The following is a 14,616-nucleotide window of genomic DNA, read 5'->3' as shown; positions in this document are numbered from 1 at the left end:
GATAATCTTTAGATGTGTGGCTCGATGCTGCGACCGATAGTGATCCGATGCTGCATAGTCAGACGCAGTCATTGGATTTACAATGCAGTCAGGGGGCGTCTTTGTACTCGGGCACATCCTGCAGCATTAGCACATTTTACCATAGCTGCTGTATCCAGACACAGCAGCAATGCTAATAGCATCTGCCTCTGACCCAGGCCCATAGTGTGCTAACTGCAAAGTAATGTGGGTTTGCTGACAAGTGCAGCGAACTGATCAGTGTCACCTCGTTGGTCAGGTGTTTGTATACCCCCTAAATAATTATGGATCTATTTGAATAAGGAATAATGTCCAAGCTCCTTATACTGTAAGCCTACAAGGTATACTATTATATTCCACTGTGTTGTATGACATTATAATTGATATTAGGGATAGGTATATGTTTATCCACTCACCGCAAGGACAAGGATGCACAACACATTTTTCAAGTATGGATAATCTTGTAAGTTTTTAATATGTACCTTTCACTTTATATTTATATTACAGGCTTCAATATAAGACTTTTTCCTGTGGCCGTACATAAACAATAAACCTTGAATTTTAGGACTTTTATATAGACCAGAACTGGCCAACCTGTGGCTCTTCAGATGTTGTGAAACTACAAGACTCAGCATACCCTTCAACTGATCAGTTGGTAAAACATGCCGGGACTTGCTTCACAACAGCTGGAGAGTCACAGGTTGGCCAGGCCTGGCATACACCATAGCATAAACACAATTCAAAATACGGTAGTCCACAATGCATGTACAGTTATGAGACATATGCATAGCTTTCACTTTTTTTTTTATTAAATATTCTTCAAAATAAACCAGAAAATTCCACCCATAGAGAAATAAATCAAAACCACAAAATACTGTTATCTACTAAACCATTCCAATCAAAACAGTAAATACAGTGTGAGACAAATTCAGAGTAGTAGAAAATCATCACAACCAAAGCAGTCCTTTTCACCTTACACCCAGCCCAGAAAACAAAAAGCTACCAAATAAAATAAAATAAAAAGTATCCCAACACCTTTCCTCAAAACCCCATTTCAGCCCTGCACTGCAGCCTGAAATAGCAGAGGTATTGGCTGGGATGTAGTTTAGCAGCAGAACTTGCAAAGCACTCTACTGCCATCCTGTGGCATAAACTTGTACTGCAAGCATTAAGCCACCCTTCTCTACCACAGCTCAAGGAGCATTCTTGGTTCATTAGTTGGGTATGGCAAAGCCTTAAAACGCTCCTTTATTTCTCTAGGACCACTAACTACGTGACAGGTGGTAAACTGGCCAAGGAAATAAAGAGTGGAAAATAATCAGTGTCTATTTTATTATTGAGGAGAAAGGGAAGCACACAGATCCTGGAGAGACAACAGGTGTCGTCAGGATTCTTCATTGCCAGAATCATCCTGGTCTTCGTAGCAACTGTCACCTTCATTCTCCTCCTCCAGGTCTTCCTCTTCATAGTAGTCATCATAGAAAAGGTCAGATCCCTCATCTGGAGCTGGAGCCTTGGTTTTCACACAATATTCAGCCAGAGTGGTGGGGACCTTCACACCATCGTGTTCGGCAGCAGCCTTTGTAGCGTGAACTTGCTTCCTAGGAAATGGAAATTAAAACGGTGGAAAATGAAGGTTGAGCAGTGGGATGCAGCAAGTTTGGTGTCACACCTGCATTTTAGAAGTAGTGTCTTATGGGTCAGTAAAGAGCAATATATATTGCAACGGAATTTGCTGCAATATATAACAAACTTAATAAATAAATAAATATATCTTAATTTGTTGCTAAAGAGTATGGTATCTGCTCTTTACTGCACTTGGCTGTTTCCAAAGCTTTTACCACTCCCAACAACAAAAAACAAACTAAAAACACTAAAAAAAAGTTGCTGATATCCATTACTATTAAAATTAATGTAAGAGCCTGCCACAATTTATAAAAAGCCATCGAGATGTCAAAAAAAATAAAATAATTTACCATAGGAGATAAAGAAACAAAACCCCCAAAACGCAATCATTCATTCCTAAAACTTTTCTGAGCAACCATAAGCAGCAATGATATGTAGGCTCTAACATACTAATATGAATATTTCACATGTGCATGAGGATAGGTTGCATGTGACTACTAAGTACTGAAGCTTTGCAAGCCACTGATAGGGATATTGTGATCACTGTCCTCAATCAAAAAGACAAAGGATGAATCCACACTAGATGTAAATTAAGTAGTAGTATTATGAAAAAAATGTGACCATCAGTGACAGACCATGTATTCTCATAATCCTTACATAGGAATAGCCATAATGATTGGATTAGAGTCACTAAAAATCAGGTATACAAGACAGGAAACAAAGACGACTCCTTTGTATGGCACTCAACGTTAGCTATGATGGGAAAACTACCAATCACACATACACTATGGGCCATATGTATCAAAGCTTGATGTGAGATCAAATTGTGAAATATATATCACCAACCAATCAGCTCCAAACTATCATTTCTTAAACACAGCCTGCAAAATGTAAGTTAGAAGCTGATTGGTTGTTGATATATATCTCACATCAAGCTTTGATACATATGCCCCTATGTCTCCATTATCCAGACAAACAGTGTGAGGTAGTTATAAGTAACATGTAAAAATATGTTACTACAACAAATAACTGTGGTCAAAATATTGACCAATCACTATGACAAGATACTTCGAAGATATTAAGAAAAAATATTTACTGTAAAGTTAAAACAAATAATCAAGAGGCTAAATTGCCCAATATACAGCAAATAGTCATCAGGTGGAGCCAATTATCTTTTTAGATAAGGTCAGGGTTGCCATCAGAAATTGTGGGACCCGGTACTGACAAAATTGGCAGGACCACCCTTCCCACACTACCTTATTCCTTAAAAAAAAAATTTGCCCCAAAAAGATCAAGCCTCACCCCACCTTGTGTGTGTGTCCAGCCAGGGCCCCCTTATCTGTGTGTGTCCAGCCAGGGCCCCCTTATCTGTGTGTGTCCAGCCAGGGCCCCCTTATCTGTGTGTGTCCAGCCAGGGCCCCCTTATCTGTGTCCAACCAACCAGGTCCCCTTATGTGTCCAGCCAGCCCCCTCCCCTTTCTGCCAGGTGTCCGGGCACAGGACTCCAGTCCCGGGAGTCACCCCTGATGGCGGCCGTGAATAAGGTATTCGGGAGCTGTCTAAACCACAAATGATCTCGAATATCCACTGAGTATTGCCCTATTAATGTTTATCAGTAATCCTCATAACAAAAAGGAAAAATACTTTCTTTGTTGTTCCAACTATAATAATTACCAGGCACAATGTATATATCCGTGAGTCGACACAATTTCTCTCAAAAGTATTTCAAATCACAATAAATTTTTAGCAATTTTAACATTGCATTATTATAGCATAAATGTATTTCATATCAGCATGTGTGCTTGACAGATATATATTGTTCAGTTATAACCTACATTGTATCAAAAACACAAATATAAAAACACAATATTGTAGCCACAAATTCATTAGTGTATCAGTACGTGTTAGAGGAGAAATAGATGCAAGGTAAAATAAGGTAAATCTGATTCTGCTGCCCCACCATGTGCAACACAGTTTCACACATCTCCTATCAGCTACCATTCATCTCTGTAAGTAAAAAGTTTCTCATATCTACAACCACAGACTACTGTATGTTTACCAGATCTCCTGTCTGCTACCATTCATCTCAGTAAGTGAAAACAGTTTCTCTCATATACAACCACAGAGCCCTGCAACTTTACTGGATGTCCTGTAAGCTACCCTTCATCTCTGGAAGTGAAGGAACCTGTTTTCACTTGCAATAACAGGCCTCTACAAGTTTACTGAATATCATTATCAGTTGCCACTCACCATAGCAAGTATTACAGGTTTCCTGGTTCCCTAATACAAATCTCTCCATATTAACTTGATTCCCTTTGACTGCCTAATTTCCACCACTGACTCGAAGGGGCATATTTACTAAAGTGTGGGTTTATAGAAATGGATATGTTGCCCATAGCAACCAATGCGATTCTAGCCATTATCTTCTAGGTGCTAGTTAAAGGATAAGCAGAATCTGATTGGTTGCTATGGGCAACATATCCACTTCTATAAACCCGCACTTTAGTAAATATACCAGTTACTGAAATATGTTACAGGTTTGTTGCATCTCTCCCTGCACTGCAAACTGGTCAGTTAGTTTCCCTACATCATTTCTTTGCTGGTTGTGTCCTGTTCATACTAAAATAACTAGAACAGTTTCTGGAAGGATTGCAGTTCTGATTCATAACAGACTACTGAGGTAACTGCACTGATGCGAGTGTGATAGAGGAGATAGATACCTGTAGTGCATATTTAGATAGTGCAGATACGTGGATAAACAGCAGATTTCCTTAGTGGGCTCCGAAGTCCTTGTACATGCACAGACCAGGACACGTGGTTGATGTTGTGCATTTTGCTGAAAGCAGCCTGCACAGTTTTTATAATGCTATAATAATGTGATGCTAACCCAGATTAACACTGCTGAGAATTTATTGTGATTACATAGAAATTATTTATGTAGTACATTGTGTGAACTCACTAATATACATTATGCTTGGTAATTAGTATAGTTAGAACAACAAAGTGATCAACATTATTAATAGGGCAATACTCCCAAATACCGTATTTACAAGGATAATTAGCTCCACCTGATGACTTTTTTATATTGGGCAATTCAGCCTCTATTTGTTTTATGTTTACAATAAATATTTTACTTAGGTTTCTCTAAGTATCTTCAAAGTATTATCTTGTGTCCTCTTTATTGGTTAATACTTTAACCAGTTATTTGTTATAGTAACATATTTTCAAACACAAGTTACTTTTTATAACTGCCTCACACACTGTTTAACTCTGTCCACAGGTAAGTTTTGTGTGTTCTACTGAAGATTGGGGAAACTTGTTGAAGATAAAAGGAGTGCTGTTTATAGGGATTAGTGAAAAGTAGCAATCTTCTGAAGTTTGTGGGGTGTTTGGGGGAGGAAGGAAGGGAGGACTGCAAAAAGAAGTTATCTTAGATTATCTAGAGTAGACCTGGCCAAAAGGTAGATCACGATCTACTGGCAGCTCATGGGGCATCCACCTGTAGATTGCGAACAACTGAAGTGAAATAAACCTGAAATGGCTTCTGGAACCTCAGAAGCCCAGCTCCCAGTAGTGCAGCGCACGTGTGACATGATGACATCACCCACGCGCTGTAAGGAGCACGTCGCTGCTGCTCTCCACCTGTCTGGTCCCACAGAGCGTGCTGAGTGTCATGGGGAGCTGCTGTCCCACCAGCACATAGGCTCCTCACAGCGCCAAGCACATCCCCAGACTGATAGCAGCAAACTCTCTGCAAGTGCCGCAGCAGCTCCTGGAGGTAGTGTGTGGGGAGTGATTGCGTTATATGTGCGGTAAAGGGGCTGCAGGGTGACGCTGTCAGGGCACAGCCTCCTCCTGCTGTGGTGCTAAGACAACCCCTTATATTATTAAGCTGTGATGATAATTACAGCTTATTACAAGTTTATGGTATGGGGAGGGAGGAAGAGTAAGAGATTGCAGATTTGTGGCAACTCTGTACACCTCAAAATGACTGGATGTATTTTTTGTTATGTTTTATTATTGTGCCTGTCATTTTTGTATACTACTACTGTATTTTATGTATGTAAGAGCTGATGGGAAAACAAAATCAGTTGGCCTGTGTACAGCATAGTGCCTGTGAGCCTGATTCAGTGGTGGACTCTATGTGCGGTTGCGATTTCTTACGGATTTACATCTGCAAAAATATGCAGTTACCGCCTCTAATGCCAGCGATCCCATAAGCAACTGCTATTGCCACTGTATAGTTAAGAGATTACGCAGTTAACAAAAATAAATTGCTCAAGAGAGCAAACAATGGCACAGCGTCCACCTTTGAATGAGGCCTATTGATGTGGTAGATCACCGCTAAGTAAGTGAACAAAAAGTAGATCCCTGGTCACAAAAGTCCGGTCACCCCTGATCTAGAGGCAGGGACAATGAGCATGCAAATATATTAAGTAGTAAAAAGTTGGACAGATTCCGATGGATCGGAACGACAAGTCCTCAAAATCGTACATCGGTATACACTATGTCGGGTGGTACGCGCTCCCGTGGGATCATCAGCCGCAATGCCAGGTCGGCCCTACATGCAGCTCAACCTGACGATGCCGCAGACTACCCCATGCAGCGGGATGCGCCGGGGGCCAACATATCGGGCACCGAATCGTCTAATGTATACTGGCCACCTGATATGTCGGTACATAGGCGGGGGCCGCCCGCTGGATCGCTGGGTACACACGTCGTTTAGTGTGTATCCAGCTTTAACTGTAACAGATGTCCATAAGGCCGAAATACATTTGATGTATGTAATTGGATTGTAGATAAAGTGAAAGAAAATATAAGTTATTTTCCAGTATTAAGATGTGTTTTAATCACAAAATTGTCATCACCTCACCGGATAATGTCAGTGTACTCGCGATCACGTCCCTTACTTTCCTTCCATTTCCGGTACATAACAGATGCATCCACATTGGCTGGGGAGAAAGTGTTTGGCTCATTCAGTAGAGAGATGACACTGAGCAGGATTGTCCTGTGGAAAACAGCAACAAAGATTAAAAGGATAAGCAAAACAAAAACCTCACCAGTCTCATGTACACATAAGCAGTTTGTTTAACTCATTCAGCATTCAAAAGGTGCATATCACATTCAAAGCAGTTGTGAAAGGACTCCAAATTATTGGTAATAATGGGAAACCACTCAGGGTACACAAGATTTTTATTCAGTTAAATTAGGTAAATAAATGTGCAAGAAATACACTCATTAAGGCCACTTCCTAGTATATTTTGCACTTTTTAAAAAAAATAATAATATTTCTCATTGTGTGCACACGACAACATCTTCAGTTTAGAAGTGGGCCATAGAGAGTAGTCAGTAGCCAATCAGATCATCAGAGTGTTCACAGCAGCAACGATTTTGTGGGACCTGGCCACTAATATGCTTGTGTAAGTGGGACAGGCTGCATATGACAGGAGCAGTGATAGGATCTGAAAAGGAGAATGGAGTAAAGCCAGACTGAGCAATATACAATTAAAGATCAGGGCCCCTAACAATACAGAATAATGATGAAAAGCTCCTCTTAAGTCGATGCTGAAAATCTGTGGTGTCAAAAGCATTTCTGTATGAAATATATCCAACTTATCTGCAAGTGCAATAAATACTATGCTTACACCATGTGTAAGCTACGTTATGTGCCAATTAAAACAAAATAACTTATGGCAAGTATATGTCAGGTTATAACTGGTATTGTAATTTGAACTGTACGATAAGGAGGGAAAGCACCTTCATATGATACAACCATTTCTGGGTTGATGCTTAATATTAAAGATCTTTCTTGAATTAGAATTAAGCAGAGTAACTTCTGCCAAGCAATTGATTTTTCAAGCTATCATGCAACAAACTAATTACATAAAGTTGTAATACAAGTATGACTGTTTCAGACACTTGACATGCTAAGACAATAGCAAAGACACAGCAGGCAGGTGTACCAGAGTTAATAAAGAGACAGGAAAAACAAAAAGGAGATCTAAAAGATCTAAGCACAAAGGCAAACTTGGTTTTGCCTTGTAAATGATTGCCACTCTAAAACATTGGGCAGACTCACCAGAAACTCTACTATGCATGAAAGTTATAGGCTATTGCATTTCCCCTATAATCAAGTTAATGCTTTTTAATTTCAGGACAATTTTTTACTGTTACAGCAAAAAACAAATCCAATTAGATTGTTAAAGAACATGAATAAGCAGTGTATGGTATCTGGGATTTCAGCTAGATATTATTATTATTATCATTTATTTATATGGCGCCACAAGTGTTCCGCAGCGCCTTACAAAGTACATAAACAAGTTGTAGACAAGCGACTTACGGAGCAATACAATACAGGACAAGGATAATATACATTGCTACATTAGTGACCATAAAAATACTGTTTGCTGTATTTGCTATTCCGTTTTTTTTTTAAATATACTTCCACCCCACTGTATGCTATAATGGTGTGCTATACCTCCACTGAAGTGCATCCTCCATTGGCAGGATATAATTTATGTGGATCTATACACATAGGGTATATCATACTGCCACACGTGTCACTTTTCCCATATATGCCTTGGGTCCTTGTATGGCTCATCACCATCACCCACAGTGCAACATTAGTAGTGGCACCCATCATGGCTGCCTCACCTGGTACACTCATGGGTGGGATGAAAAATACTTGGACCTGACTATTATGGTGGGACCCTACTCCTATCAGGACGCTGCAACCACACCCATTTTGTGTCTTTTCTTCTAGGCGTAACCTATTCCACCCAGGGTAATCCTATGTATTGCGCCCAAGATGGCTGCCTCATTTGGTACCTTTTGTGGGTGGAATATATAACCCATGGAGGTTATTTCCCAAAATGTCTTCACCAACCCTGCAATATACTTATTGTGCTCTCTAGGTTTCGTTGATTTTAATTATCTCTGTGTGGTTTTCTATTTTTTGCAACACCAAATCCTTGTAGAATGTACTATGTTTTCTGATGTCTTTAAAGCGACCTTAAATCCTAAGGGAGAAAAACGCTATATAAATAAAATTATTATTATATGCGCCTTCCTCCCCGTCTACCCCATCTGTCTCTCACCTGTTTTGTTTGTCTGCCCTTCCCCTTCATAATGTAAGCTCTTATGAGCAGGACCCTCTACCCTCTTGTGCTTCTCCTTACTTTACTTTCATCTACTTCTTACTCCCCACTAGGCTTGGTTGCTTAAGCTCTGCTGCTTATGTGGGTGTTATGGTCGCTAATGTAGCAATATATATTATCCATGTCCTGGTCCTGTATTGTATTGTATTGTAGTGTACTGTAAGTCTTTAGTCACATATGTGTTTATATTTTTGTAAGGCGCTGCGGGACACTTGTCACACCATATAAATAATAATAAATGAGCTTTGGGTACCCAAGATTCTGTCGCTGGTTCACCGGTTGTCCTTCCTTGGATCACTTTTGGCAGGTACTAACCAATGCATACTTGGAACATTCCACAAGGCCTGCCGTTTTAGAGATGCTCTGATTAAGTTGTTTAGTGATCAAAATTTGGCCCTTGTCGAAGTCGCTCAGATCCTTACGCTTGCCCTTTTTTCCTGCTTCCAACACATCAACCTCCAGTGTGTACTTGTTGCCTAATACACCCCGCCCTTGACAGGTGACATTGTAACAAGTTAATCAATGTTATTCACTTCACCTGTCAGTGGCTATAATGTTATTGCTAATCAGTGCATATAGATATAGATCAATATAGTTCCTGTTCATCTATTTAACTATTCTTGGCCATTACTGCCCACAGCCTTGCCTGACTGGTGTGCAAGTTGTAACAATGCCCCCCTCCCCCTTCTTAAATGGCAATTTTTCAACATTATACTGCAAATTAACTGTAGGTTTCATTAAGGATAATGATATGCTCCTCTTCGGCTTAAAAATACTCCTCAAAAATGTTAGACGAGTATTTTTAAATCAGAAAAAATAAATAAAGTGCCACAACCACCGATTAGCTGGCTCAGCGACTGGCAGTTCTAGAGTAATGTTGTAGGGTTTAAATCTGCTTACCGCACGTTCTGTGTGGGGTTCCACCGCTCGGAAGGAAGTTCTCCACTCTGAGGGTCATCTACCGGAGGATGCAATATGGAAATACAAACATCTCCATTCTGTAAGAAATACAGGAGTTCACCTATGTTGACATAAAGGCTTACTGGAACATGCAATAATTCTGGCTTGTAAATTACATTTGTATTTTTATCTCATTTATTGGAGTACAAAATTTACTTCATTCAATTTACTAAAGACAATCAAAAAGGTGAAAATATTATATATATATATATATATATATATATATACACATACACACGCACACACACAGACCTTGGTGCGGATCCAAGAGAATGTATAGTAAAATGACCAGGTGGCAAACACAGATATGGTGGGAAAAAAAAGCCAAGGAAATGTCTACACTAGAGAACCTTTATCAAAACCAAACTAATAAATGTACAATAAACATTTTTCACAAGACCTATGCGTACAGCTAAACCTGTATTATAGGTACATAATATAATAGATTGTTGTTTTAGGAGTACACATGCACTCCTATTAGGATAGTGAAGTAAGCAGCAGGAAAGTGAACAGCATTGGTGAGAAGTGTACAGTGAAAGGAGCAGATACAGGAAAGAGTGGAAAAAGAGCACAGCAGAAAAAAAGAACAAACAGTCTGAAGAGTGAAAAGTTATTCACAGTGTGGAATATGTACACTAGATAATTGAACCCGACATATGCCAGGTAAGTTCGGTCTCCTTCCTCTGCCCCCAGCAATCTGCTCTGGCCTGCTACGCCCCCTACCCGTTCCATCCCAAGCTCCTCCCCCTCCATGCCCATAACAACCAATCAGCTTCTAGTTAGCATTTATAAAGTACATTCTATAAAATGACAAGTAGAAGCCGACTGGTTTCTATGGGTAACTTGTCCACTTCTCCCCCATGGTCTGAAAAGCACAACATCATAACCATGTCAAATAGTTAGGAAAATGGATTCCATCCAAAATAAACACTTCCAGTTATCAATTCCTCCCATTAAGGCACTTTGTGCATGCTGTGTTTGTTTTACACTCACCTCGTAAATGTTCGGGTGCCACATTTTTGTCAGAAACCGAAATGCTGGAGGAGAATATGGATAATCTACTGGGAACTTTAGGCGAGCCTGTCACAAGTAATGCATATATTAAAACGTAAGAAGTATGCCACATACACTACTGCTTTGTTACATAAATGCACGCTATATCAATACTGCTTTGTTTGTAGATTTAATATACCCAAGACAAATTTTGTATTTCTCCCCCTTTTTTCAAAATGTGAGAGCCATCTTCATATATGTGGCACAATTATGGAAACACAAATGTGTAATAGTCCTTCCGTAAAGTGACAATTGTCTTGCAATCTTAAGATGGGTACACACCTGACAGATATATCTGCAGATGATGGTCGTTCATACACAGTGAACGGCCATCATCTGTGTCTGGCTGTGGGTCCCGGTGGCGTGTCCCGACAGGCGGGGGGCGTGTCTTATCCCCCTCCTCGCGGCTGCCACTGTGTGTGTGTACAACACATCTGCCTATGGACAGATATGTCTGCAGACATATCTGTCCATCGGCTGTGCGGCACAGTCAATGCGATATGTTGGTGAACGATGTTCGCCGACATATCGTGGGTACACACTGGCCGACGTGCAGCAGATATATTGGCCGATCAATTGATCGGCCAATGTATCTGTCAGTGTGTACCCAGCATAACATTGGTACATAAACGGTTGGTGTAATGCATCACAGCACTGAGATCTTGGGTTTGATTCTTACCAAGGACCTAACAGTGTAGAATTTGCATGTCCTCCCCGTGCTTGTGTGAAATTTCCCTGGGTACTCCGGTTGCTCCCACAATCCAAAAATGTACTTGCAGGTTAATTGGCTCCTGACAAAAATTAACTCTAGTGTGGATGTGTCTACATGTGGTAGTGAATATAGATAGTAAGCTCCACTGTGGCTGATGTAATGGTCAAACACTTTATTCTGTAAAGAGCTGCGAAATATGTATAAATAACTTAATAAATAATTTAAAAAACAAAAAACTTTCTTTGCCCATCCCACCAGTTTAAAATTAGATTCAAGTCAGGTCTAACATATGTTCTGCTCTCTCTCATGCAGGAATGGTGTAGGCTTTATCTGCACACAGTCTGCTGACAACAAAATGTACAAGCAGAGTACATATTGTTGTCAGGAGGTCCCAGAATTTTACTATGTGATAATATTTTATAAAATAGTATCAACATGTGTCTATGGGGGAAGGAAGAGGGGCAAAGTCTCTTTGCATTGACAAATAGATTTCTTTCTATACAATTAATCAGCACAACTAATACTGGGTACACACTATATTGTTAGTTGGACAAACAATATCTCTCGAGTGCATCATTGGGTGTGTGCACCAAATATGTATAGGACTACGTCATTCACAGATATATCAGGTTGACCTTGCAGCACTGAGCACAGCTGATGTCTAGCTGTGTGTAAGGGCAACCCATCGACTGCTTGTACACTCGCTGCAAAGGACCGCCAACACAGACATCATGATTGGGCGGGCATTTCAATATTGAAATGGCCACCCAGTTGTGACGTCGGCCCAGACACAGAGTAGCCGGTTGATAAGTGTGTATAGCTTACAAATTGCAATCCCTAAAAAGCGATTTTGCACTTTTTTTCTCCACCTATTCATAGGCGAATCTTTTTTGCCTATTACATTGCATTTTCGCGTACGAAAAAAGCGGATGGAATTGAATACAGAGATAAGTTTCCGCCTGGCAAAAAGTCGCAATCGGCAATACTTTTTCGCGGATCTCGGCTTTTCGCTTCTAATTGAATACGGGCCCAAGTCTGACCAGCCGCAGAAACTGCAAGTCTCGTCTATCGCAGCGAGTACGGAGTAAGCTGCGTATGCTATCGCAGTGGCTAATTTATGCACGCCCATGCAACGGTGTTCAGACACACCTGCGCTTTTACGACCACTACCGTCACCACCCCCAAATGCTCACAGCCTCTCAATCACTCTGCAATGTATTCCTCTGTGCGTGCAAAATCACAGTGCGATCACTGCACGCGTGCAGCTTATACGCATGCGCAGTTGTGAACAATTGCACGATGTGCGTACACTGCTCAATCAGGCCCTAAAGGTATCATTACCCTTTGGGATAATAATAGGATAGAATAGAAAAAAAAATTGTAGTATATGAATACAAGGACAGATGTGATAATTACAAGGATATGCGAGATTGTGTGAAAAAAGTTTTCACCTCTCCACACACATATTATCTCACATATCCTTAGAGTTATCACATTTGCACTGGCTTTTGTTTATTAAATTTATTTCTATTCTATCCTATTTTTATTATCCCAATGGGTAATGATTCCTTTCTGACCTTAAGCCGGGGTATACACTAGACGATATGTCGTCCGATCTGGCGGATCTGTGGCTGTGTCGCTGAAGATGCGCACTCCCACTAGTCTTCTCCAACATCATCCCCTCCTCGGACCTGAATGCAGGCCCGACGGGCAATATCCACCGTCGCTCCCCGCATCGGCAAATGTGTATGCACTTGCCGATGTCGGGACCCCCACCAGGTCCCATCGTGAGCGAGTTCGTGCTGGGTACACATAGTTTACTGTGTACCCAGCATAAGTGCACTAGTGCTACTTTCAAAAAAGTTATATTTTACTAGTGATTCAGGAGTGTGCCTCAAAAAATAGAGCATTCTTTTTCTGCCTTTCATACCATTGTACTCACTTTTGCTCTTGGGTGCACCTCCCCCTATCTATTTTGATAGGGTACTGATCATATAAAGTACATTACTGAGGAATGATTTACCTCATTATAGGCACAACATCAGTGATCTGTATGTTCTTGTACAGCCTGTATCCCCTTCCCTTGTGTACCCAGTTTTTACTTGGATGGCTGCGCCCTCAGCTCCATTGTCTGAACCCAGCAGAGACCCCCACAGCACAGTCCTGCTCCCAGCCCCACATCCTGCTGTGCCCCATTGTCAGCTGCTGGGCCCATTTCTGGGCCTCACATCCCCATTACCAGCCCACCATGCCCCCTTCCCCTCTTTACCTTGAAGTACCCCCCCTCATAGAAGGTGTTGGGGGGGCCGAATATCGCCACCTCCCAGTTGTAGAGATCCCCCTCATCCACCAGAGTGACCCGGAACCCCTCCACTGGCTCCTCCTGCAGCCCCTTCAGCTCCAGCAGCAGCGCCTTCTGGGAGCTAGGCACCGGCAACATCAGCCGGGCCATGGCGATTCTGCTCCCGATCTCCTGCCCGGGGTTACGGCCTCGACCGCGGACAACACGCTGGGATCGCAGCTTTGTTCACAGAGAGAGGAAAAGCGGGGGGGACTGGGGGGGGAGGGCAGCTGTGTCAGGACATGTCTCGGTGCTGCAACGACGCGAGCAGACTGAGGGGGGTAACAACAGTGGTGAGAGAGGGAGGTGCGGAGTCCGGACTACAGCTCCCAGCAGTCTGAGGGCGGGGCTGTGTGACGTGACTGAGGGGGCGGGGCTGTGACATGGTCAGCGAGCACGGCTGGAGGGTGTGGGCGCTGACCGTAGCGTGCTGCCGGTGCCCCCGGGTGTGGGATACACCGCGCACACCAGCGGCTGCCTGTACACTTTGTTGCTGTAGCCGTTCTCACTCTCTCCTTTAGTGTGCTCAGTATGTGTGACGTCACTATGGCCGCCCTTCCCCCATAGGATACCATATGGTGCAATCCCCGGCCAAAGCGCCTAAGCTACCAAACTCACTGGGCGGGAATTTGAAAGATGGAGGATAGGATGCAGGGGGCATGCCGGGGGGAGACAGGTTGGCACTGGGAACAGGGACCTACACCTGACCAGCTGAACCGAAGAGACATCTGAACTTGCAGCGATAATCA

The 14,616-nt window shown here is 42.0% G+C and overlaps 1 protein-coding gene across 1 annotated transcript; it reads right to left on the bottom strand.

Moving 5' to 3' along the window:
* Positions 1 to 459: 459 nt before the first annotated feature.
* Positions 460 to 14,367, bottom strand: CDC34 (cell division cycle 34, ubiquitin conjugating enzyme). Its single transcript, XM_088460333.1, has 5 exons — positions 13,796 to 14,367; positions 10,755 to 10,841; positions 9,702 to 9,799; positions 6,518 to 6,652; positions 460 to 1,619 (listed from the first exon to the last, which is right to left on the bottom strand). The coding sequence occupies exons 1-5, from the start codon at positions 13,976 to 13,978 to the stop codon at positions 1,403 to 1,405; spliced, it is 720 nt and encodes a 239-aa protein (XP_088316459.1). The 5' UTR covers positions 13,979 to 14,367; the 3' UTR covers positions 460 to 1,402.
* Between the last annotated feature and the right edge of the window lie 249 nt (positions 14,368 to 14,616).

Source organism: Taudactylus pleione, unplaced genomic scaffold (genome assembly GCF_031769625.1).
Source record: "Taudactylus pleione unplaced genomic scaffold, aTauple2 ptg000044l, whole genome shotgun sequence".
Classification (NCBI taxonomy): domain Eukaryota; kingdom Metazoa; phylum Chordata; class Amphibia; order Anura; family Myobatrachidae; genus Taudactylus; species Taudactylus pleione.
Note: the sequence above shows the minus strand (reverse complement) of the source record. Positions and strands in the feature narration are given on the sequence as shown.